The sequence below is a fragment of the Giraffa tippelskirchi genome, chromosome 8, assembly GCF_054371585.1.
Source record: "Giraffa tippelskirchi isolate mGirTip1 chromosome 8, T2T-mGirTip1v1.2.pri, whole genome shotgun sequence".
Taxonomy (NCBI): domain Eukaryota; kingdom Metazoa; phylum Chordata; class Mammalia; order Artiodactyla; family Giraffidae; genus Giraffa; species Giraffa tippelskirchi.
Window position 1 is genome coordinate 134,661,336 of NC_137282.1, and position 27,947 is coordinate 134,689,282.

Here is a 27,947-nt window from a genome sequence, read left to right on the forward strand (position 1 = left end):
AGGAAGACAGGAGAATTGTTTTGGTAACTGGTGATGCTCGGCAGTGCTTTACCTTACGTGAAGTAACCACAAAGACCTTAAGAAGCAAAGACAACCCTGGCAGCAAGAAGAACGGAAGACCGGAGGTGGTAAAACGGTGATGTCAAGTAAGGAAGACTCAGCACAGAAGAGCAGCATTTTTGAGTTGTATGTGTATTGCCTTACTTGTTGATTCTCTTGACAACTGTCTGGGGTCAGAAGGTCAGCTATTATCACCATCTCCATTTGACCAATGAAGACACTGATGTCACTGAACCTCTGTGGCGTCAAAAAAAAAAAAACAACTAACTTCATATTTTGAAATCATTTTAATTTACAGAAAACTTACAAAAACAGGACAGAAAGTTCCCGTGTACTTTTCCCCCAGCCTCACCAGCCCAAAGACTCCTTGTCCCCTCTGACCTCAGAAGCCAAGTGGGGTTAAAGTGCGTTCACTACTTGGATGAGAGTGCTGTGGCTTTTCCTTAAGGTAAGGCATACTGCTAGGGAGTTAAGACTCCTTCTTCAAAACCAGGACTTCTTCCACTATGATACTGATTGCTAGAACAAAACTTGTCCCTCAAACATTTTCTGTCCAAATATAGATAGAATTCTCCAAGTAAATTTTACCCAAGTAACATTACCCAAAGAATTCAACTGGACATTGGTGCTATTCAAACTTGAGCTATGTGTAGCTTTGAGAAGACTTAGAAAAGCATTCTAATGTGAGCAAGACATTTAACAAGATATAACTGGACAAATGTTATGGAATTATCTCACATAGTCCCTTCTGAAGATACATGCTACATTTTTAGAGTCATTCTACTGGGAGAGAGCAGTCACTGTCAGAAAATAACCCAGTAATTTGATCTTTCATATATGTTGTAAACTCTAACTGGTTCTGTCTGTGGTCACTATGAAAGGAAGACTATACCTAAACTATATTCCATTTGTATGCACATGCACAGGAATTTTTCCTTATTGTACATTTTTATAAAGAAAATTTTGTCAAAGACAGATACTGCTTTTTAAACACACATGTGCTGGGCACCGCACTTGGTATGTTACATGTGTTTTCACAAATCCTTCTCAACAGTTCTAAGATGTGGCTTCAATTAAGGAATCTGAGAGTAAGAAACATTAAGCAACTTGTCTAGGATACTAACAAAGATACCTGGGACAAGGTAAGGCATCGGACTGTGACTTGAGTATCAAGGTCTGTCTGACCTCAAAGCTGATGCTCCGGTCATAATACCATGCAGTATGAAGAGAACCTCAGAAGGAAGACAGGAGCACTGCAAACAGCTTGGTAAAAGATTTTTAAAACATTGTCATTCTGTGATAAAGGCTTTTTACTCATTGGTGATGACTGACATCATTGACTCGGAAAATGATGCCAAGGAAACAAACCCATTGATCAGCACTTTGAGAATATATATAGTGTGTGTGTGTTTAGTTTGTAGGTTTTAAGTGGGAAGCACACCATAGTGACCTAAGCATGTTCTCATTTGTCTTGGAAGGTCAACCCTCTTTCAAAGAGTAAGAAGCAACAAGAAAGCTCAGGGTGAAGGTGAGGTGGGGAGAGAATTTAATCAGCTGGTCAGAGAAGTCTAATAACCCTGATGGTTATTGGGGCAACAAGTTTCATAACCAGATTGCCCAAATGTTAAAGGTGAATTAAGAAAAAACACAACCAACAACACACAGACAATGTTGAAATGAACGATGACAATACACACGATGAAAATATGACCTTAACCAAATAATATATTAAGGTTCTTCATAGGACAAAAGTAATCCTCTAGAGTTGTTTATATTGTTGCTTTCTTGGTACATTTACAATATGATGAAATAAACAATCTGATTTATATACAATTCTTTTAATTTTATTGAAGTATATGGCCAATTTACAATGTTGATTTCTTCTGTACAGCAAAGTGACTCAGTTTAAAAATATGTACATATACATAAACATTCTTTTTCACATTCTTTTCCATTATACTGTGTCACAGGATATTGAATATAGTTCCTTATGCTGTATGGTAGGACCTTGTTGTTCATAAATTATGGGGGCTTCCCTGGTGGCTCAGTGGTAAAAAATCCATCTGCCAACGCAGGAGATGCAGGTTTGATCCCTGGGTTGGGAAGATACTCTGGAGAAGGATATGGCAACCCACTCCAGGATCCTTGCCTGGGAAATCCCATGGACAGAGAAGCCTGGCAGGCTACAATGAGGCTGCAGAACAGTCAGACATGACTGAGTGACTAAAGAACAACAATAACAATTTGTAAGTAATACTCCTATTGTACCACATCAGGTATCCTGTACGTATAGTTAAATGAAGCATGCCTTTGCATACCCTCTTTTGCATAATGTTCTTTAGAGGACATAGAAAAACACACAGCCCAGATGGTACTTATTTTCTGTAGCACAGTATTTTAATTTCTTAAGTAGTAGGATGGATATTTTGATTAACAAACAAAAAATCTAAAACCAAATCCTTTCCCATAGTTTCTTCTGGAATTTAAGCAGCAGGAAACATAGTACTAAATGTTGAATGACTTCTTCAAGCTTTTGATGTTGATAAATTTTGATAAACAAAACTTTTAATTAATATGAGACTTATGCTGAAACACTTGTCATGGTATTAAAGTATTAGCACTCATCACATGGGTATGATAATTCTTTGAAAATCACAGACTGCATGACAGAATATTCCTTCAATATGAAAAACAGATTTAATCACTTTCTAGAAGTATATTCTCAATTTTATCAAAGTCTCATTCACAGGTACTATTAGCTAAGTGTTTTTGGCTGAATATAATATAATTACAAATTATAGATGTTTAAGCAAGATAGAAATTTATTTTTCCTCATATAAGTGAATTCTGGAGACAAGTAATTCAGGCTTAACATAACTGCTTGCTGATGCTGTGAGAGCCCTCATTACTGCCAACGTTGGCTCTGACATTTTCAAGCTGTAGCTTTTAATTTTTTTCACGCTTTAAAAGTTATTTATGTATTTATGCATTCAGTCATTTGTACATTCATTTCCCGCCGCCTCATCCCTGCTTCACTGAGATATAATTGATGTATAAAATTGTGCAGGCTTTAGCTTTATCTTCATGATACAGAATAACCCCTGAAGCTCCAGAGAATCACATCTGGATCAAGTAATCAAACATAGGAAGATAAGAAAAGAGGTACACCCTTTCTATTTAAGAAAACCAAGAGAAGTCCAAACAGAAATCTATGCTTACATTTCACTGGCCACAGCCCAATGGTACAACCCAACCTAGCTGCAAAGTAAGAAGAGGGGTGTGGTACTCTGGATATCAACAGGTCCATGAAGGAGGATGGAGAGCAGATTTGGCACAGTGAGCAGCTGTCTCCATTGTGCTGGTGTATAAAGTTATTACACATTTATGTGATCTATTATACTGATTTCTAGACCTGATTTGTAGCAGTCACGGTGGCCATGAATGAGCTTAAGAGTCGGTATTCTCTCTCATCACAACACTCATCAACATTTTTTTTTAATGTAATTTATATTTTTTTAACTTCAGGGAGTGCTTTCGAGGATGAGAGGACAACATGGAGTCAAACAAATAACTAATAATATTATCCTAACTCCAAAAAGACTGAGACACGCCAGTCTAAAAAGAAACAGATTTACTTGCATTTATCTATTTGCACATGACAGATAGCATAAAACAACTCAAATGAAGGTGAATGACTTAACAGGGGGCTTAGCAAACGATTCACTACAATGGGTGCTTCTTCAATACTTATCATTTTTAATCTACACATTCTACATAAATGCTGACTGGCAGGATAAGGACATTGCTTTTTTATCTGTCCTGTTCTAACAATTTACTGGAATCTTAGCTACAGCCAATGAAAAGCCATCTATCTCAAAGTTCATCAGTGAGAGAAAAGACAATGGAAGCAGACTTGGGGGTAGGATGAAGAGGGCTGAAGTGACCCCAAGAACAACGAAACTTGAAAGTAATAAAGAGGATCTTGAGAGATGGATATAAGCAAATGTAGGATGGATTTTAATGAAGACATGGACCATGGTAACTGAAAAATACTGCTTTGCATCTTAATGAAAAACTTGAAATTGAAAAAACAATAGTGCATACTTCTTAGGAAGTTCTCCATTTATGCACTGTTTTATTTTGATGATAAAGATACAAACAGAAAGCAAATAAGATGGCATTTGAGGTGCATTTGAAAAGGAATGGATAGGGTACATTATAGGGTTAATACAATTCCAATCCAATCTCTATATATTCTAAATCAATAATTCTGAGTGGTAACAGCTGAGTTTTAATCATAATCTACAGCTCTGATATATATTCTTACATGATCCTGAGATATATTCTATTCCATCAGAAAAATATTAGAGTGACCAGTGAAGAGAATGCTGACCCATGAATCAGAAGACCTGTATTTCAGGTCTTGTTTTGTCTCGAACACAAAATGGGAATCTCCAGGTTAAGCTGCTTCATCTCACTGTGACTGAGTACTGTCTCCTCTGTATTGTGCTGATGTTCTGTGATTCTATGTGTATCCTGTACCTTAGTGACGTCCTGAAATCTTTAGAAATACTTCAGGGCCATAGATTCTAAGATTTAAGAGATCAGACAATCTGTGCAAGTCCATGCTAGAAAATAGCCTCAGTGTATTTGCAGTGATTCTTTTATTTTTTATTTTTATTTTTTTATTTTGAGGTAATTTTATTTTTTTTAATTTTATTTTTAAATAAATTTATTTATTTTAGTTGGGGGCTAATTACTTTACAATATTGTAGTAGTTTTTGCCATACATTGACATGAATCAGCCATGGGTTTACATGTGTTCCCCTTCCTGGACCCCTCTCCCACCTCCCTCCCCATCCCATCCCTCTGGGTCATCCCATTGCCCCAGCCCTGAGCATTTGTCTCATGTGTCGAACATGGAATGGTGTTCTGTTTCACATATGATAATATACATGTTTCAATATCACTGGAAGAAGCCATAAGGTTCCTAACTCCTGGGAAATAGCCAGGTATTTCAAAATGGAAAACGTGTCTGAATCACTTCTCCTGCAGCACTGATACAGCTATTTACTGCATCAACCTTTGTTATGCCTCCCTTGACTCACACAGAAGGGCAATGGACTTAGGAAACCAGGAGGTCTTGTGATATGGAGAGCTGAAGAGAGACTGTGGCATTCATAACAATCTGCACTTTCATTATAGATGGAGCAAAGAAAAAGAATTCAAGGTACATTTTTTCAGGGAAGTTAAAGGTTAGGAAGATCACTACCATTATGGCTTCAAATACCTCCTCCTCAAGATGCTCCTTACTGTAGTGAAAGGTCTAATACAAGAAACCTAAGGTGTACTCATGAAATTTGCAAAAAGTACAAACCACTATGCAATTCATGTGGAATTCATATGCAATCTATATGACTGGTAAATTTTTAAAAAAATAAGTACACAATGAAAGCTATTAGTTCCCTTAAGAAAAGTATGTCTAAAAGACTATAATATTCAAAAATCACATGTTCTTTGAAAATAAGAACAACATTTCCAAATGGATGTTTGATCACATAAACATAGATGAGCATAAAGGGAAACCCTGTGATCAAAGAAATTAGTGTAGTGTGATACTTTTTCCTTGTACTAGTCTATACAGCGTCGCTTGTTAGATTAAACTGGACACTCTATGAGAAAGGTCATTGATAATTTGATTATAAGGAAATAACAGTGAGGCTTCAAAAACATAGGCAAATGCAATGGACACGTTTTAAACTTCCTTTAAGAAAGTTAATGTCTACTTCCCAATACTAACAAAGGCAGTAGATATCTTCTGTAGGTAGGGAATGTGAATATACCTTTGCATAGTTCTTAAGAGAAGCATATCTTTTACCATTAGCTGAAGAAAGAATAAAATCCCTACCAAGTCCCTATTAAAAAGAAGTCAGATTTGGTATGTCTGTGACAGTTTAAAGAGTATACTATGTGGGAAAACAAAATAAACATTTAACCTGGCCAATGAAAATGGTTTTGGAGTTTCAACATTTGGCAGACAGGTGGAATTAAATTCAAGTCAAGTATTCAGAGAAACTAATATAGTATTTAAATATTTGCTTAAGTAATATAGTATTTAAAATAACATATTTGAAGAAATGTTTTTGTTGAAATGCTTTACAGTTTTAAGTGAGGATATTTTTAAGAGAAAAATCTTGAGTGAAGAATATTTTACTTTCTTTGTCGTTCTGGGAACTTTAGTGGGATTTTTATATTTACTCTTTTATTAGCCATTTTCTTTTAAGTCTAAGATAACTGGAGAGTATCCCTTGTAGCTTTTAAAAGGAAATTAGATTTAGATTAAGATTATATAATCATTTTTGAAGGAAGACACTGAGACTCTCAAGTTGGATCTAGCGGATATGTGTGCAGGCTAGAAATGATGAGTGGACGAATGGAGGGCTGCCTGGGGGCGGTGAGCATCCATGGCACTGGCTGCCTCCATTGCTGCAAGGTTGACCGACAAGCCTCCACAGCAGAGTGGTTACCGTGTGGCCCTGCCTTCCAGCCATGTGGCCAGGTCCCTGCCTGGACACCCAAAACGAACCAGGTCAATCAGAGGCTACGTAAGATTTGAGATTCTTATCCCAGAGGTTTGGGTCTGCCTCTCTCCAGGTGAAGAAGCTAACTTGGGAGACCTACTGGCAGAGCATTACCCAGGTGGTAAAAAATGTCAGTCAACAGGAAAAGAAAAATGAAGCCTATGCAGAGAGAGAAGCAGTAGATCAGAAACTGAACAGAATGCTGATTTCGTTGGTGTCTGCTCTGCAGTTCCCGCGGCCCAGCTGTATTTCCATTGTTGGGTTGCTTAGAAGATACAGATTCTCTCACGATAAATTTGTCTGTGTGCAGAGCTCAACATTTTTCTAAACAACATATAATATGGGTTATAAGTGAATTTATAAATTTAGCTTGTCATTGCTTGCCTCTGAATGAATCCATGATGTCTATACACTCTGTATACCAATCACTGAAAGAAGAGTGGCAACTCTTATTGATGTGTAAATCCCAGAATAACTTCGTATCGTCATCCTGAAAAAAACTGATCTCTTTCCTATATGTAACCAACACTTCTTTTATTTAATAGCACAGTAAATTAATATACATCTTTAATTTACCATCAGAACATTAGCAGTAGCTTGGACATAAATTATGTAAAGTCTTAAATGCAATCATGAAGTGCTTTACTCAGTAGGGAATATGATCATCCTAAATAACCTTATAAACAAATCAGGTGGAGGTGCCAAAATTTTTTACTGGCCTCTAATACCAGTAGTTTTGTTACCAGAGAAAACAAGCTGGATGAAACAGTGTCTAGAGATGATAAGCAGTTTTACTGTACTGAAAATTTGTGAACATGTAAAACTTTACTTTTAAAACTAAAATAAAAAATCCTCCAACTTATATCCTAAAAGTGTGTTCCGAATTCAGGCTGCACCTTCTCATAGAAATATTGTCTTAAATGGTGGGTAGGTTCTTAAGTAATCTTACAAAAACCTCTTTAACCCATATCTATCTGGACTATATTTGGTTTATGGAAGGATCAGAAGAGGCATAATTAATTAAGAGAATTTTGTCCTTGTCCAGAATTATGCAAAATTATAAAAACACAAAGTTCACATCTTATTTTATTTCTGAAATCTCAACTTCCTAGAATACCTCTCTTGAATCTTCTCTTTCCCAAAGACATAGAACATAGCACATCACTTACCCTTAAATTTCTCTAAAATTCAAACTACTTTACCTTTACCCGTTGCTGACCAAAAGTCTTTAAAGAAAGTCCCTTTCGGCAGATGATTAAGAGGTAAGCAATGTGATTCACATCAATATGTAAATAACCAAGTGTCCTTGGCCCTGCAAGTATTTTTAAACATTTTGAAAGAAGAAACAGTGATCTCTCATATCAACTATGGTTTTGAAAGTCGTAGATTTAAGATAACAAAGGTTCACGTTTGTAAAACAAATATGATAAATCTCTTATCTTTTAAAATGTGTTATTTTTTTCAGCCATTACCTGAAATAGCCAAAGAAAAGCAAAAGTAAAGCAAATAACCTTCTTTGCCTTGAAGCTCGGGAGGCTAGTAACCATACACAACTCAAGGAATTGCTTCCAGATAAATTTTTCCAAGTTGGAAGAAATATGACACTTTTCTGCTATTTTCCTTTTCCAGAACAGTGCTTGCACCCATGAGTTTTCCTTCCTTGCATTTTTGTCTTCTAACTGTGATCTTCAGCAAGTGCTTTAGGGTCCTCATTTGCAAACAGGATAATAACAGAACTGACTCCAAGGGTAGACACGAGCTGATGTCTGTGTCAAGGTTTAGAACAGAGTTTGTTGTGTACTAAGTGTACACAGGATTCTGTTGTTATTACTACTGTATCTATTTCTCTGGTATATTACAAGTTTTGTCAAGGAAACAACTGTATTGTGAATACCGTGTCCCCACAATCTAGTACAGGAGCTGGCACACACACACACACAAATAAAATTAAAAAATACTACTTCATTTTTAAGAGTCATAAACTGAGACATACAGATTTATGATTCCTCAGAATTTAAAAATAACCACTGAAAGAATTACATACAAGTTAACTCTGAAATTACAAATAAAAAAGAATTAATGAAAACAGGTGAGGAAGCAAAAAAATGCAGAAGAATAAAAAAAGATAAAAATGTATGTGCTGTGTAAATAAGGGTAATGCCATCAATTGAAAGAAATTAAGGGAAAAAACATTAATATACTGTTAAAGTCAGTTATACCCGAACTAAATGGTTCAGAAAGACTAACAGTAAAGACAGGCAAAGTTGTAATAAACTTAGGTATTCACTGGAACAAGAGACCTAGACCTGGACCTGGTGAAGGCTCTATCAACAAGATGTGATAAAGCAAAGATGGAGATGCAAGATTTCCATGCCACAAGAAATTCAACAGTAACTTAAAAGGCAACTACAAATTCAAACTATTTTCTAAGTAGAAATCAGCCAATAACTAACAGAATTGTCCAGAGAAGTATTTAATGGATCAGAGAAGTGAACAAGTGTATGTTATTATTTGAAGATGCTAAATTGTAAAATCTTATAATAGCAAATACACAAGGAGAAGTGCATAACATTTATTGCCAAATATTCTGAACTGACAACTAGATGGAATGAACACAGATGGTATTGGTCACAAATGGTACTGGTCCATTTGAAAAAAAAAAATCTGCTCATTAAAATTAGAACTGATGCTCAGTATCAGCCTGTAGACATATCTGAACACTGCAGGTAAATACTGAAGCAGTGTGGTTAGGAGAACTTCTACAGCTAGAACTGTGGAAAAGCCACTACTCTAATTTAAACAGGAAGTTATTCAAGCAATGAAAACTATTTGCAACTGGAAATCACCTTAAAAGGTGTGTGGAAGAATTTCTGGTACAAAAACTTCAGAAAGGTATATAGCTTTTTTGTAATCCTATGTGAATGAGAAGAAAAGACTAATTTTACATACCTGGAAACTGCATTCTTTAAGCAGAAGAGAAAAAAATTCAGGTTGTCCAAAGAATAGATTAATAATATTTGCGTATATCACCTATTAATTCCCCTTATTTGGACAAATAGTTAATGAAAGTTTATAATGTTCAAGGCACTGTGCTGGGTATAGAGGATATGAAAGTACAGTATGTCCATGCTCTCAAGGACCTTATTTAGTAAGTCTAACTAAGCAAAAGACAACTAGTTATAATCTTTCACATACTAAAATATCAGAACTAAGATGCGGCCAGATGGAGAAAGATCAACGGAAGGGAAGAAAAGATGAATGCCTATTTAGGGAACTGCAAGTTCAAGGGGCTCCTTAAATAGTGTGGGGTGGTGATGGCGGTGAGTGTGTTTGTGTGTGTGTATACATGTGTGTTTTGGGAAGTAATATCAGTAAAGAGGGAGAGCAGGAATGGTGGGAGATGAACATGAAAAAGTTCGCTGGGGCCAGATTATAAAAGATGGATGAATAATGTGCTAGAGGGTTAAGACTCTTCTACGGAAAACGGAGAGTCAGAAACAGCAGAAGCCTGGCAGGATATGATCTGCCCTTTGGACCAATCCTTAATAAACAGGAGAGTTCCCAACAGCCATCCACATGCAACAGATTACATTGATCACTAAATATTTACAGCTTACTTCAAAATTCCTATTTCTAAATGAGGAATACAATGATCTAAGGATAAGTCTAATTGCATTAAACAGCTTGATTTGCATGATTTACCACAAGGTGGTGGCAACAATAAGAACTGATCTTAAGGCAGCTCCTTAGCAAGGATGCAAATAAAGGAACAGAAGGAAATTACCTAACCACACAATCAATGATCAGCTAATTCCACTCAATAAATGATGGCACTGAAAAGACAAAACTCTTTCCACAGAATACATTTATTTTCATATTTAGAAGGACTGACTTGTTGAGATTAAACCAGTAAAGATAAATAAAAGCCAGGCTATGTAACAACAATCTGCCCACCTACTGTGGGGAATTCGGGTGAAGGAGAAAGAATAGGGAAACATAATCTACAAAATATTCAGGACAAAAATATTTTGGTTATTACAACAGCCACAATTTGAGAACTATAAACATTAAATGTAAATTAGTGGTAAGTCCTGTGGTGTTCTTAAACTCGATGATATTTTAAAACTCTTCTCTGCCAAGGTGTTTTATAAACAAGCTAGCAGACTGATCTCTAAGGAAACCCTTGAAATGTATCTTTTAAAAGTAAAGGATTTCATTTTCAAAAGGGTAAGGTAAAATTATTTGAGAAAGAAAATATTGATTGATTCTATTAAAAACTTAATTGGGCAATGTCATCAGATGTGTTAGAGGAAAATCCACTTAACAGGACTGAACAGCGTGGCGCGGCCGAGCCGGAGAGACACGGGTGGTCAGTTTGCATCACTGGTGTGCATCTTCCCCCCGACAAATGATGCTCTGCTTTACTGAAGCTGAAACTTCTGGTGAGGAAGGTGGAAGTGGGTGGCAATCGCTGTTTCTGTATTTTACTACCAAGGCCAGATTTAAAATACATACGCCATCTCCGAAACAAAAGATACTAATGGACGTCGGACTGTAAGTCCTGATTTGGGTTAAGGGAAATATGACTACTATGAATATTGCTTCAATGCTGTCACCACGTATTTTGCTCCTTAATAGACTAGGCAGGGAGAAGACTTTTTTTTTTTTTTCAATCTCACCCAGACATTAAATAGTGAAAAATCCTCAATGACTCTGAGGGTGGAAGATGATACTTGGAATGTGATACTAAATTTTTTATCATACAGACAGTAGTTGTTTATTTGACTGATCTTGCTCTAAAATTTTTCTACAGCAAAGCACAACCCAAGAGATTAAGCATCTTAAATGTTAGAGAATGATCAAAACACTGCTACCATCACCCAACCACTTCTGGTTTCACACCTGGTATGTGGGGCACTCTGAGCAAAACAGAAGTCTGACTTTACCCTCAGTTCATAGCTCATAGTTCACATGGATAAGAAAAGCCTGAAAGAATTCCTTGAGGAACATCTGTCAAATCTGATGTATTAACTACAGGATGATAAGGACGTGGGTTAGAGTTAGGGAATGTTCTATTGTTATAAGATTTGTAACTTACTCTTCATGTCATTGATTGAAATGTCTTCTCCAGATGTTTTATGGCAATGAATATACAGGTCTCTACTATTCCATAATCAGCGTTAATCCCTCAGTTGTGTCCAACTCTTTGTGACCCCATGGACTATAGCCACCAGGTTCCTCTGTCCATGGGATTCTCCAGGCAAGAATATTGGAGTGGTTTGCTGTTTCCTCTTTCCCAGGGGATCTTCCCGACCCAGGGGTCAAGCCCAGGTCCTGCACTGCAGGAATATTCTTTACTGTCTGAGCCACGAGGGAAGCCCAATAATCAGAAGGTGGGGATAAAAAGTAGTTTGACAGAGCTGGAAATCAGTTTCACAGTTATATATCATACCAACCTTTGGGTTCTCCTAAAGTCATGTAACACTCCCTGGTTTGCAGTTTCTAGGCCAGAAAAATATACACTAAGTTATAATAATTCTGCTCTGTGCAGCTAGAATTACCAAAGATTTTTGGGGTATTTCTATTAGTATTCCCCAACAAACAATTTCACAGAGTACTTTTAAATTATCTGAACAAAAGTTACTTTGAAAAGAATAAAAAAGACACAGTGATGTGTTCTCTTGATGAATCTCTTTCAGAAACGTATCCTGACTATCACACTATTTTGTTTTAAAATGGACCCTAGTTCTATTATTCTGTTTTGTGTCCTCTTCAACAAACCACACTGAAGCTAATTCTATAAACCACTCTGAAGTTAATCATAAAATATTTCTTGAAGAAGACATGTGCTTTACTTCAGAATAAACAACATTTCAAATAAAATAGCAAGTGAAATAGAATATACATGTCTCCATCACACAACCAATAATCTACTAAGAAGGTTCAAAATTCAAGACCAAATATAGTAATAGTCATAAAAATGGCAGCCATTTACTGAGCCTGTACTTCCCTTACCAGTGTACTCAGCTAGCTTTTGAAAGGCCTGTGAGGGCAGAAACCATATTTTGTCTTTTTCATAGTTGTAACTTCAGGACCTAATATAGTGACTGATTTAGTGACAAAAGAAGCTCAGATAAACACTGAATGAATTAAAGAGTGGAAGGATGGATGGATGGATGGTTTGCCTGAATCCAAAGAAAATGATTCCCACTCATTCTAACATGCTGTCTCTAAGGGGAAAAATCCCAGAGATCTGAGCAGGGTCAAGGTTATGATGTACCTCTTCTGCCAATTCTTACACATAATGAGAGGTCCTTTATCCTGAAGGACCTTTGTGTCCACCTTTTCAGCACCTATTCCTTCTTCTTAAAGCTGCTTTTATAGAGGTTAACTGCCCCCTCTTTGGAGATGGAGCATATGACTTAGGCTAAGCCAATCAGAGCATGGGCATCCTATCAGTACAATTCAGATGGCACATGAGGTCTTATTCAACTTTCAGTCAATTTTAAACAATCGTTAAGCTGTCTTAAATGTTATGTATTCCATTCTACTTTCTTTCTAGATTCCAGGATTAGGCCTCTGACTTAAAAACAAACAATAAACAGTCACTGGGGATTTTTAGCACCTTAAACTGTTTAAAGGCTGCCCTTTGGTGAGCTCTGAACTTTGGTCCCCTGTTTATTTTACCTGTTTGAGGATTAGTCAGAAAGTAGAGAATTCACTCAATTTTCTTTTTAGTGTTCCTTATTTACGTCTCCTTCACAAACCCTAGCAGCTCATTAGACAGAATATTTCACTTGGTTAATGGGTAGAGCAGCAGGGTCTTACGTGAGGCTCTTATGTAAGTGAGGACAGGTCCTTTGTTAAGAAAATGCAAAGCTATCTGCAGGCTTTAGTGACCCTTTCTCGGCCTTGGTTGATAGTCACATTTAGCTGGTTAGATCTCAAAAGATTGGGATGTAAGAAACAGGATCAACAGTCAAACGCACCAGGGTCTTTCTGGGGGCGGGTACGGGGGTCTGAAAGGTGCTTGGAGGGGAGTTGTATTTATATGTATTATGCTTATTATTTCCCTGCTTCTCTTTCCCAGTCTCTCAAATATATTAAAGCAATTCTGAACATAGTTTAATCTACACTTGATAATTTAAGAGGGATCTTCAGAAGTCATGGATCATAGATCTCTACTATTCATACACCAAAGTGTTGGTGATGGGGAAAGATAAATGGAGTAAGAGTTAGTTAACTTAATATGATGATGGACTAGCAAGTAGATATAAAAAATGGACATAAAAATTCAGACATTTTTTATATTTCAAATCATATAATACTTAACGAAGCAAATTATGAGTAAAACAGAAAGCCAGGCACACACACAAATCAGCTGAAAACAACAGGAAAGAACTCAGTTTTTCATATACTTCCTCAATGTTTTGAGAAAAAGCTAGGGTCCCAAGAGAGTTTTTATGTCTATAAATTTCTTTTTCTCTTCTAAATTACATTTAAGTGAAACAAAAAAGAAAAAAAAAAACAATAATAAGCTTTGTTGGTAGGTCTATACCATTTTCATACGTTCGAGGGGAGAAGGTAGTAAACAAAGTTTCTACAACTGTAAGTGATGCTTAGAGGAAAATTAAATCACTGAGTGATGCCAGGACTGATTATTCTACTGCACTTTAAAAGCCAGGGATTGCAGTCTGTGAGTCCAAAGTGGTTTCATATGGACTGCCACAGTTGTGGTTTATGCTTGAAACTATAACCTGTCAAATTAGAAGCAGGCAAGGACTATGCTCTTAACGGTTCCACTTTCTACTGTCTACAGTTTTGTCTACAAGTTCAGCATTTTTTATCCAGCTTAAGTTCTGTTATTTGGATGAACAGAATCTCAAAACTACTCTTTGTTATTTTGGTTAGAGATTTTAGTTAGGATTCAAGGCTTGGAGAAGCTGGCAGTCTTAACTTTTCTTGTATAGATGAAGCTGATTTTCATTGAAATTGTTTCTATCAACTATTGATATTTTATTATCCTGGTCACCACTATGCTATATATAATATAACTATAGGGAAGAGAAATTTAAACCGTATGAGCTCCCAAGCCTTTTCTGCCCTACATTTCCAAATATTTGATTCATTTGAACTTATACCTTACTGACTCATCAGTTTTCCCGGCCCACAGTAGCCTGCTATTATGAGCTTACTGTTACAACATGCTCCATTTCTCTTCTTCTCCTTGATTGTGGAATGCCCTTCTGGGCAATAGGCTTGGTTGACAGAGATTTTCCTGTCAAAACTGAAAGAACTACTTGTTCAATTTCACTAATGTTTTCTGTAGAGTCCTTCCTTAATAAATTTTTCTTAATGCCCATTTGTATAATGTAAAAATGTTTAAAAAATAAAGCATAAACAATATTTGCTCTCTGCATAATGCATCATAAGTAAAACCATGCCACTAAACAATCATATCCTGTTTAGGCCATAATGACATCAGAAATATATGTTTATCATCTGCTTTGGACAACTGAGCATGTTTTTGGCCCAAGGCAAAGTTGAACTAAAATCATTTGCAGTTGCCTCAAACCAAGATAACCACACATTTCTAAGGTAATTGATACCTAAGAAGAACACTGCCTTTAGATCACAGCTCATGATCTAAGCATACTAATTCTTGAAAGAAGGCTGTTAAATTTTATAAAGCATGGATGTCTACTGGACTTCCTCCAAAATTTAACATGAAATAATTATATTTTTAGCATGCATAGAGACTATGATAAAGTCAGCACTTAGCATAGTCTTTTAGAACTCTGGAATTATCTCTCTTGCTCAATTTAAAGAGAAGGGGAAAAATTGAGTTGTTTTTTTTTAAAAAACATGTAAAAGTATTACAAGAATAAGAATGATAAGAATAATGCCTTATATTTTGAAAGGCACTCAAATGAAATCAGTCACTACTTTTGTTTTTCCAAAGTATAATATTTAAGGAAACAATTTTATGAATAAATAGCTAGGGTAAATAGAAGGCATACAATTTTTCTTATCCATTGTTAAAGTATGCCCAGGGAATCCAAGCACTTGTCACTGACATTGTTTTACAGCAATATCAAGCATGTAATTGCCCTGGATACTACCTTAGCTGGTGAAGCCAACCATAGCCTGCAACTACAGGCTGAAAAATATAGCTCTTCATACTACAGGTCAACACAAAAGCAGTAAGAATTAGTTTTGCCCACAAAGATAACTGGACGGTTTGGTACAAAAACTATTAAGTAAATTATTTAATTATAAGTTATTATAAATTATTATTAAGCAAAAAATAAGTAAATCATTTAATTATAAACTAGCTTTTATGGAAGAAAATAGTATCAGTAAAAGTAAAAACCAGAAGGAAGCTTAGGGAAATCTACTCATAGTCAAAGGAGGAAATCAAGAAGCAGGGAACTGAAGCCGTTTCCCAAAGTCAGCTGTGAAGGCCGAGTTTGACGTCCGTCCCAGGACTACTTCACTGCACAGTGCTGCTTCAGACATGAAACCACTGATTTGGACAGTTCAGGCCAACATTTAAAGAACATAAGAACAGAATAACCCAATAGTATAAATACTGCTATGGTTCTTCTATTACTTAACAAGGGAAGCACGTACTATACCTCCATTCTTTCTTGTTTAACTTCATCAATTTCATCATCTTCAAACATTGCTAAGAGTTCTCCTGTTTGGTCAATAGAGTTGAGAAAGTCCTGAGCGATTTTTTGTCTTTTGTTTGCATTATTGCTGCCACTCAGTTTGTCTTCATGAAGATAAAGGAAGGAAAAACAAAATATTCTTAAATAGGTTTACATCAGTCCTAATCATTGTTAAGTATGGAATAGTGCATATAAAATTCAAAATTGGAATTCTCTCAAAATAATCTTCAAAAGGAGAACCCTTGTATCCAAAACAAAAGCATAAAGTCATACAGAATTGAATCACCTACTTATGTCATGAATAAGATTGAGAGAATAAAACCAAATAATGAAGTACTACTACAGTAAGTATTTTGGATTGACTAAAATTTCTTACCAAAAAAAAAAAAAAAAGAAGGGCTATCAGATTTGAAAAAAGAATCCTGCTATGGCAAGCCCAATGAGAAAATAAATAAAAACAAAGACATAAATAAAAGGCATTAGGATTGTGACTTGAAATTAAAAGAAGAAAATGCTAGCTACATTACTGTGACCATACATGTAAAATCTATGTGACGAGATTTTACTCTTTCTCTCGTAAGAGATAAAATTATCATACTTACTTAAAAGCAAAACAAAACTCTGAGAAAGTTACTGCAAAAAGTCAGGAAGGACTGTAATATGCAATAAGTAATTAATACAGTTTAATACACAAAAGTATCAGTGTGAATTAGTAAGAACTGGATTATTTTTTAATATGACAGATTACATGCTCATATACCAAAAAAGACAACCCTAACATCTTAGAGTGAGAAGAAAAACTGTCATTCCCTGCTTCAATACAACTTTGTTATCAACCACTTCATTTATGTTGCTACTATCAAATATACCACATATCTGTCTGCTATAGACTCAATAGTACAATTATATATATTAATACAATTGCTAACACAGTTAAATTTTCTTTTATATTTACCTACATAATTACCTTTACAGATACCCTCTGGGGGGTGTGTGTGTGTACGTATGTGGATTTAATTTCTACTTGCTTCTATTAATATAATTTCTATCTCTTAATTGGTACTCTCTATTTTGTGAGACACTGTAACCATACCTTTCTTTTGTTATATTTACATATGGTTTCCTTAAGTTTTTTTAACGTATTTATCAGTTCGGTTCAGTTCAGTTGCTCAGTCGTGTCTGACTCTCTGCAACCCCATTGACTGCAGCACACCAGGCTTCCCTGTCCATCACCAACTCCTGGAGCTTACTCAAACTCATCCAACCATCTCATCCTTTGATGTCCCCTTCTCCTCCCACCTTCAATCTTTCCCAGCATCAGGGTCTTTTCCAATAAGTCAGTTCTTCGCATCAGGTGGCCAAAGTATTGGAGTTTCTTATACTCCAAAATATTGAATGTATTTATAACTCCTATTTAAGTTTTCATCTGCAAAGCCCAACATATGGACCTCCTCAAAGGCACTTTGTCTTATCTGCTTATTCTTGTCCTTTTTACGGATCATATATCTCTGTTTCTTTGCATGTCTAGTATTTTGTTGTTGTTGTTGATGAAAATGGATATTTTAGGAAATATACTAGAGCAACTCTAGATAATAATTCCCTCTCTTTCCTGGGGCTTGTTGTCTTCATTCGCTTGTGTTTTTTTTGTTTGTTTAGTGACTTGGCTGGACTAGTTCAATTAAGTCTCTTTCCCGCTCAGTGTGTAACCTTGGATGTTGCTCTTCAGAGAGCATAGCCTTGAGCATGTGAAGAGCCTACTCCACCATCAGGAATGACTGTGGTTTTTAGTCAGGTTCTCCTTTGCTGTCACTTTTCTCTCCATTAAGTTTCTGGCTGGTCTAACTCTATTGATACCATACACAGCTGTTAGCTTCCACTAACTGCTGGCTGAGAGTTTTGCTGTTTCAATAATACTGTTGGGCACAAATTGCTCCATGGACTGATCTAAATAATTTGGGTCACTCTGCAGAGTCAAGGTTGACCAGCCTGTAAGTTTTGCTCTGACCCCAGGAGGGGGTCTTCTTAGCCAATGCTTAGCTATTGCTCTTTTTAGCTACTGCTTTCTTTTGTTAAACTTTAAGCTGGTGCACTGTTTTCTGTGTTGTTATTAGTATTAGAGTGACCAGCTTCCTTTTAATGGCTCACCACCAGGATCTCCAATTGTTTTAAAACACTCTTAGTCATGAACTTCCAAATGCTCTTTTCCAAAGAGTCAGTCCCTGCAGGAAGAGCTGTAGAGCTCTCTGCTATTAAGGCTCTCTCTTATTGGCTGAGTCTTTGTACTTCTGTACTAGAGCTGGAGTTGGGAAGAGCAATCAGCACTCCAAGAAAGCCTCTCTTGGATCTAAGAGGGGGGACCTCGTTAGAGATGGCAGACTCCTGTCTTCAAGGCTTGTCTCTTCTGGTGTGAAGCTTTACTCCTTGTGAGCAAGTCAAGATGGGGCGACCTGAGAGCTTCCCTATTACTAGAGGATGAGTGCCCGTCACAGCCCTTTTAGCTCTGCTTGCGCAGCATAGAAGTTCCACAACCCAGAGCTGAAGAAGGTGAGAGATGCTGACCTCCTGCCCTTCCTGGGGTGAAATGGTCACCCTAGATTAGGGGGTAGAGAAACAGGTGCCCAGTGTTCTTGGGCACATTTACCCAGAGTAAAATTTCTATCATTTTGAGCTGGGGTACCAGGGTAGGAAGGGAGGGGAGAGGTGATGAGAGTAGATTGTGGCTCAAATGCAACAGATTCTCACTGTTCTTAATGAGATTTAGTAGACTGTTTATGAATATGTTTCTCCATTTGCTGTCTGCCCTTAGAACAATTTCTAGAGATTTTAAACTATTATTTTTCTTAATGCTCATGAGTTAAATGTGTTTCTCTGGGCAAAGAGTCTACCACAGGTCCCCACACAGCCATTCTAGAAGACCCACTTCAGTATTAGGTATATTTTACCTGAGTATTTTATCTTATAAATTGTATCAACTACAGTGCACCCTTGAAGAACACAAGTTTGAAACACGTGTATCCACTTAAACATGGATTTTTTTTTTTCACTAAATACATACTACACAACTCTACATGGTTGGAGAATATGGGGACACAGAACAGTGTATATGAGGGCCAATTGTAAAGTTTTTGGCAAATTTAACTGTACAGACAGCTGGCACCCCTAACCTCCATGTTGCTCAAGGGTCAACTGTATTTTAGAAGTTTATATAAGACACACAAAATTAGAAAATTTAAATGATAAAGTGGAGAGGTTTGAAATAAATTAAGGAGGAGAGGGCATCAAACTGACATATGACAGTATGAGTAAAACTGAATACTAGTCTGAACTTCTTGGTGTTCAAAGCATCGTATTAACAGCCATCATTTATTCAGTGGCAGGAGTGTATCAGGTGCTTTTCATACGTCATGTTGAACTGTAATGGCCAGTAATATAATTTCTGACTTTCAAATGAGAAAAGTAACCCTCAATGATGCTTCTAGAAAGAAAGCAGAGAACTGGGATTAGTAGGAATTTAGGTCTGTTTGTTCCAAGTCTGTGTTTTTTATGCTCTCCATAAGTGAAAGCATTTAAATTCAGTTGAAGAACTATTTGGCAAGAGTTAAACTGTATGAGAACTGTAGGAATATTAAATAGACAATACTGATTAAATGTTTGATCAGTATTTTTTTTTTTTGACACAACCATTACTCTTGCAGATCTGTTGAGGATTAATGAAAGTAACTGGTTCTCTTTCAGAGTCAGTTAACTCTTTAGTTGGTTCTAAGCAATTTTCTGGAATTGTCCTTAATACAGTAGAGTTTGTTTAGCTACTTTATCACCAGCAAAGGATACCACTAGGCAGTGACTATATTCAATACAAAGTAGATGTGTTATTTCTAAAAACACAAACATTTATTTTGATTAGTAAGCATTATTTAGTAATTATCTGTTTTCAGCTTATCAGTATTTGATTTTTGCAGCATAAATATTTTTTCTAAATATCCTAAAATGGGGAATTAAGTTGGAAAACCAACTAAGGAAAAATTCCCAATTTGTGTCAGATTTTTGGTTAGATTTCAAACAGCACAGAAATAATACATTAAAATGATGTGACTTTACACTATAAAATGTATCAGATACTTTCTATAATAAATTAACAAAAAACCATATGTGTCAATTGCAAAGATATAATAGTTCAGGGCTCCCTACATTCACAACAAAAAAATTATGTTTGCTAAAATCAATTATGTTTTAAATTGGCACAATTTTCTCAGTTTCATGATATTCTGATGTAAAGCAGGTCATTTTCTTAAAAGAAGAATTAAAATAACAGGTTACTCTGAAGTCACATAATTGGAAAATCACAAGATTTAAGTATCAGCTATATAAATATATGGACAGTTACTAAACTACATATTTAACAGAAGGACACATATTAAACTCTGATGAGAGTTATCTATGTTGACGCTATATAAATGTGTCATCAGCCTACAGGTGTCACATAAGTTTTAGTTTAGTGCTTTAAGTTACCTTCCAGAAGATCATCCTCATCAATGCCTTTGACAATCTTTGATTTGTAGTCTCGGAAAAACATGTATTTTAGCAGTCTTCTAAGTTTTTTCTATTAAAAATATGAAATAAGTAAATAAGAAACCTTACACATACATTCATTTTATTTTTTTTTGTTTTTTTTAAATTAGTTTATTTATCTATTTTTTTAGCTTTACAATATTGTATTTGTTTTGCCATACATTGACATGAATCCACCATGGGTGTACATGTGTTCCCCTTCCAGAACCCCCCTCCCACCTCCCTCCCCATCCCATCCCTCCAGGTCATCCTGGTGCACCAGCCCCGAGCACCCTGTATCATGCATCGAACCTGGGCTGGTGATTCGTTTCACATATGATAATTTACATGCTTCAATACCATCATACATTCACTTTAATGATTAAAAACTACTATGATAACTAAATCCCCTTCATGGATCACAGCCTTGTCGTGGTGAAGGGGCTTGTGTAATTCAATGAAGCCACGCCATGTAGGGCCATACAAGATGTAGAGGTCATAGTGGAGAGTTCTGACAAAACATGGTCCACTGGAGGAGGGAAGAGCAACCCATTCCAGTGTTCTTGCCAAGAGAACCCCATGAACAGTATGAAAAAGCAAAAAGATATGACACCGGGAGATGAGCCTCTCAGGTCAGAAGGTATCCAATATGCTACTGGGGAAGAGCGAAGGGCAGTTATTAATAGTTCCAGAAAGAATGAAGCAGCTGGGTCAAAGTGGAAATGACGCTCAGTTGTGGATGTGTCTGGTGGCGAAAGTAAAATCCAATGCTGTAAAGAAAAGGTCAGGGGAGCGTGGCGTGCTGCAGTCAATGGGGTTGCAAAGAGTCAGACACAACTTAGTGACTAAACAACAGCAACAAGAACAGTGATAACTAAATAGAATAAACTTGTACCCCAGGATCACTGGAAAAATATAGCAATTCTCAGTATAGTACTATGAACACAAAATTTAGTCATCAAATTAAACATAAAAGCTACAACACAAACATTTTTAAAAGTACATTTGATTTGAAAGTATTCAGATACTCCAGAATCACAATTAATTTTATTTTTTCTGTTTTTTTGGTTAAATTCCTTCTAAAGATTGCGATAAATATCACACTCTCCATACTAAGCTGACAATACTGTCTTTGTGGAATTTTGTACACCTTCAAGACCAAATTTCATTTTTTAAAATGATTTATAAACACCTATATAAAAGTTTGCAACAACTGTTTTAAGAATTCAAGCACTTTCTTTATTTTATTTTTTTTAATTCTTTGAGGATCTTTTATTTAGAAGAGTTGGTTTATGTTTTACATTTCTGGAAAACATCTTGTAATCTGAGAAACATATTTTTTTTGAAACTCAAAGCTGATGAAGGATAGTTTAGGCTTTTTTAGGTTTATTAGAAGGCTACAATACTGCTTAACTTTAAAAGTAACTGATGTGTGTGCATGCTCAGTCGTGTCTGACTCTTTGCGACCCCATGGACTGTAGCCTACCAGGCTCCTCTATCCATGGGATTTTCCAGACAAGAATACAGAATTGGTTGCCAATTGTATGCTTACACTTAGAGTAAATGATTACTGGTTTCTGGTCTTCAGGTTTAAGATTCCTAATGACAACTGAAACATATTTTACAAAGCTCTTTTACAAGCATTTTATTTGATATTTTTGATAGCCCTGAGATACAGACAAACATAATCACCTTTTTTTCTATATATAGGGAAACCAAGGTTCAAGATAGTCTCACAACTAGAGCCTAGCAGGGCCAGAAAGAACGCATAACCTTTGAACCTCAGTCTCCTTATTTACAAGGTAAGTAAAGTACTTACCTTAGAGGAATATTGTGAGAAATAAATCAGAAAATGTGCGAAGCTGTCTAGTGCAGTATGTAAAATACAGTGGGCAGTCAACAACTTTACTATAAACCGGAATTATTAAGAGAAAAAACATATACCTGGATCCAGGTCTTTGCTATTCCTCCTTTCTCTTTGCTCTGATTCTATTCAGTACTTTAGATTTGATTTTGTCTTATATTACAGTTGTGTAAACTACTTTAAATTCTGTTTGGAACATGTCAGCATATAAATAAAATTATTATTTTGAGGAGAAAGATGAGAACACTGGCAACTATCATATTACAGCTATGTTCCTGGATGCTTAAAAGATTCTGATTAAGAGTCCTTCTGGCCAGTAGAAGGGCTTTGACAATCGGTGTATGTTCCTGAGGGGTCCATAAGATTCAAAACGTTGACTCCTCCAAGAGGCAGGAAAAAGTGTCGATGTGGACTACTTTTTGTGCTGGCCTGTTTACCTCTGTTGATGAAAAAGAAAAACCGACTGGAGGTATTCTGCAAAGCACTGATGCTAATTCCACTGTTACCCAGCTGTCTTCATAAAGAATCTTGGCTCACGGTCCCTGCTTCTCCAAGGGCACCTTCAGGCTCCTTCCAGCATGGTGCCTACTTCTCCTTTGTCTTCCTAGTGAAGTCACTAGCTCCTGGATAGCCTTACTCTTCACTATCTCACTAAAACCTTCCTTCCTGTTCACTTCCAGAGCCATCATACTAATCATGGTTTGCCTTGATTACTCAGCCTGCACCCTGGTTAGTTCCATTCTAATATAATTGCATGAGTTTCAACCTAGGCAGAAAACCTCCACTTCACCACATCCTACAGACTCTCCATCTAATCACACAGCCTTAAAATACTGTGAATCTCAAAATGCTTCTTCAACTCAATGATAGAGATTTCTTAAACCAGATTATAGCTTCTTGATAGTAAAGACATTTCTTTTCTCTTTATAGTCCTCATACCACATAAGAGTCAATGAACTAAAAATTCATACAATTTCACGGTAGACTGGTGGAGGTGCAATTTGTATATCCCACTGCATAAAGAAGAGAAAATCCTCCATCTAAGTTTAGTCACTCCTCAATCAATCAGAAGGAACGGTTTTTATGAATACAAAGTAATGGGTATCAGAAAGGGATATTCACAGGATATCCTGAAGGTCAGATGGGATGCATTCTGAGAAAAACCTGAGATGCAAACATACAAAAATGGTAGAAGAAAAACGGGTAAGTGTAATTAAAAGACCTGGGGAAAACAATGGAGAAATGAAAGATGGAGCATTAGGAACTAAGCACTGGGTGCTCATCTGGGTTAGCAACTACCATAACATGCTGTGGTTACCCAGCTCGTTTTTCTACATGTAACAACCTTTTAGATGAAAACTGTACTAAAAACATGCAGAAAGTCACAAATGGAAGATACTCATGGAAGATAGTTATGACAAAATTATATGCTTAAATAGTTTAATATCAGAGTTCAAAGACAGATCTCTAGCAAAGAAAAAACCTAAGTAATAGAGTATATATTTTATGCTATTGCAATATTCATCTTGATTGATTTGCCTTTTCCTATGAACGAGTGTCACAGAAAAAACTTTGTATTTCAAGTGAAAAACTACTCTATGAAAGTCTACAATCCTGTATAAAATTAGAAGAAAAATAAACATGCCATTTAGTTATATCCCAGTTACCAGAACAAAGCACCCAGTCAAGATCTAGTGAATTTTATGTAGCAATGAAAATGTCTAAATAGATATGTAAGGATAAGTGAGAATTAGTTGTCAGCAGTTTTATATAAGTGCCCTTGTCCATGTAAAAGTGAAAAAAAAATCAATTCTGTTGTAGTAAACCATTTTGTTGTGCAAACTATGAGGACCAAAACATGAGTTCAACCCTTATGATTCCAATAAGAAAGCCATATAACAAGGGTAGCTTCCTTACATAAGTGTAATTAAACACAAAGTATGGCATTTCAATACAGTGAAATTATTTTACATTACCTTATCCTTGCGCATCAAAAACAGAAGATCTTCAGCCGAGATTACTCTTGCTCCCCGAAGCTGAGAAACTTCAGCAGCTTGCTGTAACTAACAACAAAGGAAATTTTTCTTAATAATCTAAATTAAATATACTACAGTCATGATGTCTCAAGAGAGATAAATATACTAAGAGTTAAAAATCTTTGGGGATCACCCAGCAATCACATTACTGCTTTAAAAAGCAAAATGTCTTATGTTTAAAGGTATAAAAAAATGCAATTAACTTATACGCCCACCTGTAACTGATACAATAAACAGAAATCCTTGATTTCTTTCATGCAAAAGAAAAATCAAGTGCAGCTTCCAGAAATGCATTAATGCACCTGAAAATAATTTTATGAAATTTTATCCTCATATCCATGTGAGCAATGGTTTTGCTCAGTATCACTAGTTGAATAACTATATTATTAATCTGAGCTCCCATGCTGGTATGATTTGAAATAGGCCCATTCAGAACTTTAAAAGATCAACAAAAACAGTAGCTGTTTCTAATATCCAAAGGAAAAAAAAATAGTTTTAGTTTTGGCAAGTCTTCAGTGGGCAAAGGATTCAGTCCATAAATCATAATACTGGACTGCATTAATTTCTTTCCACACTAATCACATACACACAAAAAGTTAACTGTATCTGGAATGCACAACACAAAACATACTGCATGAAAAGCTAGATTCCCCCTGAAATGTTCATCTGGGCCTTTCTATCTACAAAGTTGAGAGTTTTCTGGAATTCAGAAGTCTCAGAAACACAATCTTACTTGAAAATGACCTGGAAAATAAAAGAATGTGAAAAATGATAGTTCTATTTTTTTGGCACAGGCAAAACCAGTTTCTTATTTTGATTAGTTAGAAGGAATATAAAATACATCCAGCTGAAAAAAATAAAGATGCTGGAGAAAACAGTACAAAAATGTGCCTGTAACTTCTTCCAAATTTGATCAATGGTGATTGCAGCAAACCAACTCTATCCACTATTATAAAAATATTTACATACAAAGCTGTTCCTGAATGCATCCTTCTTTGAAAGGAATAAATCTAACACATATTCCTAAGAACTAATCTTTAAAAAGTGACACACTGTTATCTTAACAATTACAAAGAAATCAAATAGTGCATTTGTAGTAAAGAAATTCTGGATGTTCAAGCAATTTTGCTAAGTAAGCTTCAAACTTCGTCTAAATACACAGACTACGAAACAGACTATAAACTCCCTATGTGTCAGCCTTACCGCTGAATTTCCTGGATACTGGTGGTTGGTATATAAACATAATTCTACCTAAATATAGAAATTTAAATTTAACTGTGAACCATTTAAAAAGAAGTCTTGGGGGAAAGGTTTTTAAAAAGATGATATATCTGCCTAGAAAGAAACTAAGTTTTCAGTAGGAAAAATGTGAACATATTTTTCTAAAAATTGGAAGAATGTCAGGGAAATATGTGTGCGTGTGTTTTTTTCAAACAAAAACATTTCTGTCACAGCATAAAACACACACAATCAATGTGGAGCAGAATATGGACTCAGTATCCATTTGTCTGGACACATACACAGAACTGGAAGGCCACACTACCAGGTAACATTTTTATTTTCTCAGACAAAGGATGGTATTGATTTGAAAACTTGAAAATACTACACAGATATAAGTAATTTTTTTCTCATGTTAAGGGAAGATCAGGATAAGTATACATCCCTAAGTAGTCTTCCCAATAAATCATCTGTTTATCTACCCTACATATAAATAATCTGTATTTATAACACTTTCTAAAATGTTAGTTTACAAACACACTCAACCAGGGAAAATAAAAAGAAAATGGAAAATAAAGATTTAGAAGAATCAGCCATTTTAAACACCCTTTCAAAACCAGTACACAACCACCAAGGGATCTGGAATTCATGTCTCGGTTATGTTGTCATAATTAGCAGGAAAACTTTATCTTTAGTTTTTGCCTACCTTATTTACTTATTTCCTTCACCTAACCTGTACCCTCACTAGCACTGGCTCTGCTGGTCACCTAACCTAGTACCCTCTCTAGCACTGGCTCTGCTGGTCACCCAACCTAGTACCCTCACTAGCACTGGCAATGCTGGTCACCTAACCTAGTACCCTCACTAGCACTGGCTCTGCTGGTCACCTAACCTAGTACCCTCACTAGCACTTGCACTGCTGGTCACCTAACCTAGTACCCTCACTAGCACTGGTTCTGCTGGTCACCTAACCTAGTACCCTCACTAGCACTTGCACTGCTGGTCACCTAACCTAGTACCCTCACTAGCACTGGCTCTGCTGGTCACTTAACCTAGTACCCTCTCTAGCACTGGCTCTGCTGGTCACCTAACCTAGTACCCTCACTAGCACTTGCACTGCTGGTCACCTAACCTAGTACCCTCACTAGCACTGGCTCTGCTGGTCACCTAACCTAGTACCCTCACTAGCACTGGCTCTGCTGGTCACCTAACCTAGTACCCTCACTAGCATTGGCAATGCTGGTCACCTAACCTAGTACCCTCACTAGCACTTGTACTGCTGCTGCTCTACAAGAAGCCTTGAACCTCATGAAATGAGTTCTCCAGCTGAAAGTTACCACTGTGTTACTGCAACAAGCCCATCTGACCCCGACATGTCCCATGCTCCAAAATAACCTTGGCCACAGTCTCACCTCCTTTTCTCTACTGACTAAGGAGAGCAAGCTTGTTAACTAATGACAGTGTTCGCACTAAAGGGTGTACTGCCCATTGGCTAACTTCAAGAAATTTTACGAGAAAGAGTAAAGCTCCTCTTCAACAACACAAGCTTAAAAAGCAGGTCAACAGGAGGCTGGTTCAGTTCCACTGGACACTGAGCTCAGGATCAAGTGCATTTAGTGTGAAAACCATACTAGAAACAGGAAACCAAATCACAAAATATTTCTAATACCTTCAGTGTTCAAAAAAAAAAAAAGCTGATTCTATATGGTAAGAGTACCTTAATTTTTTTCCTTGAAAGTAAATGAAAGTTGTACTTCATCATTCACTGTGGCAAGTCAAATATTTCTGGCAGTATTGAAAATGACACGATAGTACATTTTATGATTTTTATCACAATGAAATTAGCATACATTTAACTGCATTATAAAATATACAAGAATTGACAGAGCAGAGGAATATTTTAAGACCAATAACTAGTTGAATGAGTATACAGAATAAACTTTCTTAACTATATAGATAAAGGGAT

The 27,947-nt window shown here is 36.2% G+C and overlaps 1 protein-coding gene across 41 annotated transcripts in view; it reads right to left on the reverse strand.

Annotated features, from left to right (window-relative positions):
- The window catches only part of SUPT3H (SPT3 homolog, SAGA and STAGA complex component), a 408,871-nt gene that overhangs the window by 132,766 nt on the left and 248,158 nt on the right, over positions 1-27,947 (reverse strand). For 34 of the 41 annotated variants that reach the window (XM_081519017.1, XM_081519018.1, XM_081519052.1 and 31 more), the window contains 3 exons: positions 24,704-24,790; positions 20,825-20,915; positions 16,280-16,419 (listed from right to left, as the gene is read on the reverse strand). In XM_081519017.1, the coding sequence (XP_081375143.1) occupies positions 16,280-16,419; positions 20,825-20,915; positions 24,704-24,790 (318 nt within the window). The remainder of the gene's footprint in view (positions 1-16,279; positions 16,420-20,824; positions 20,916-24,703; positions 24,791-27,947) is intronic. The other 7 variants (XM_081519022.1, XM_081519034.1, XM_081519020.1 and 4 more) reach the window with 1 other exon arrangement.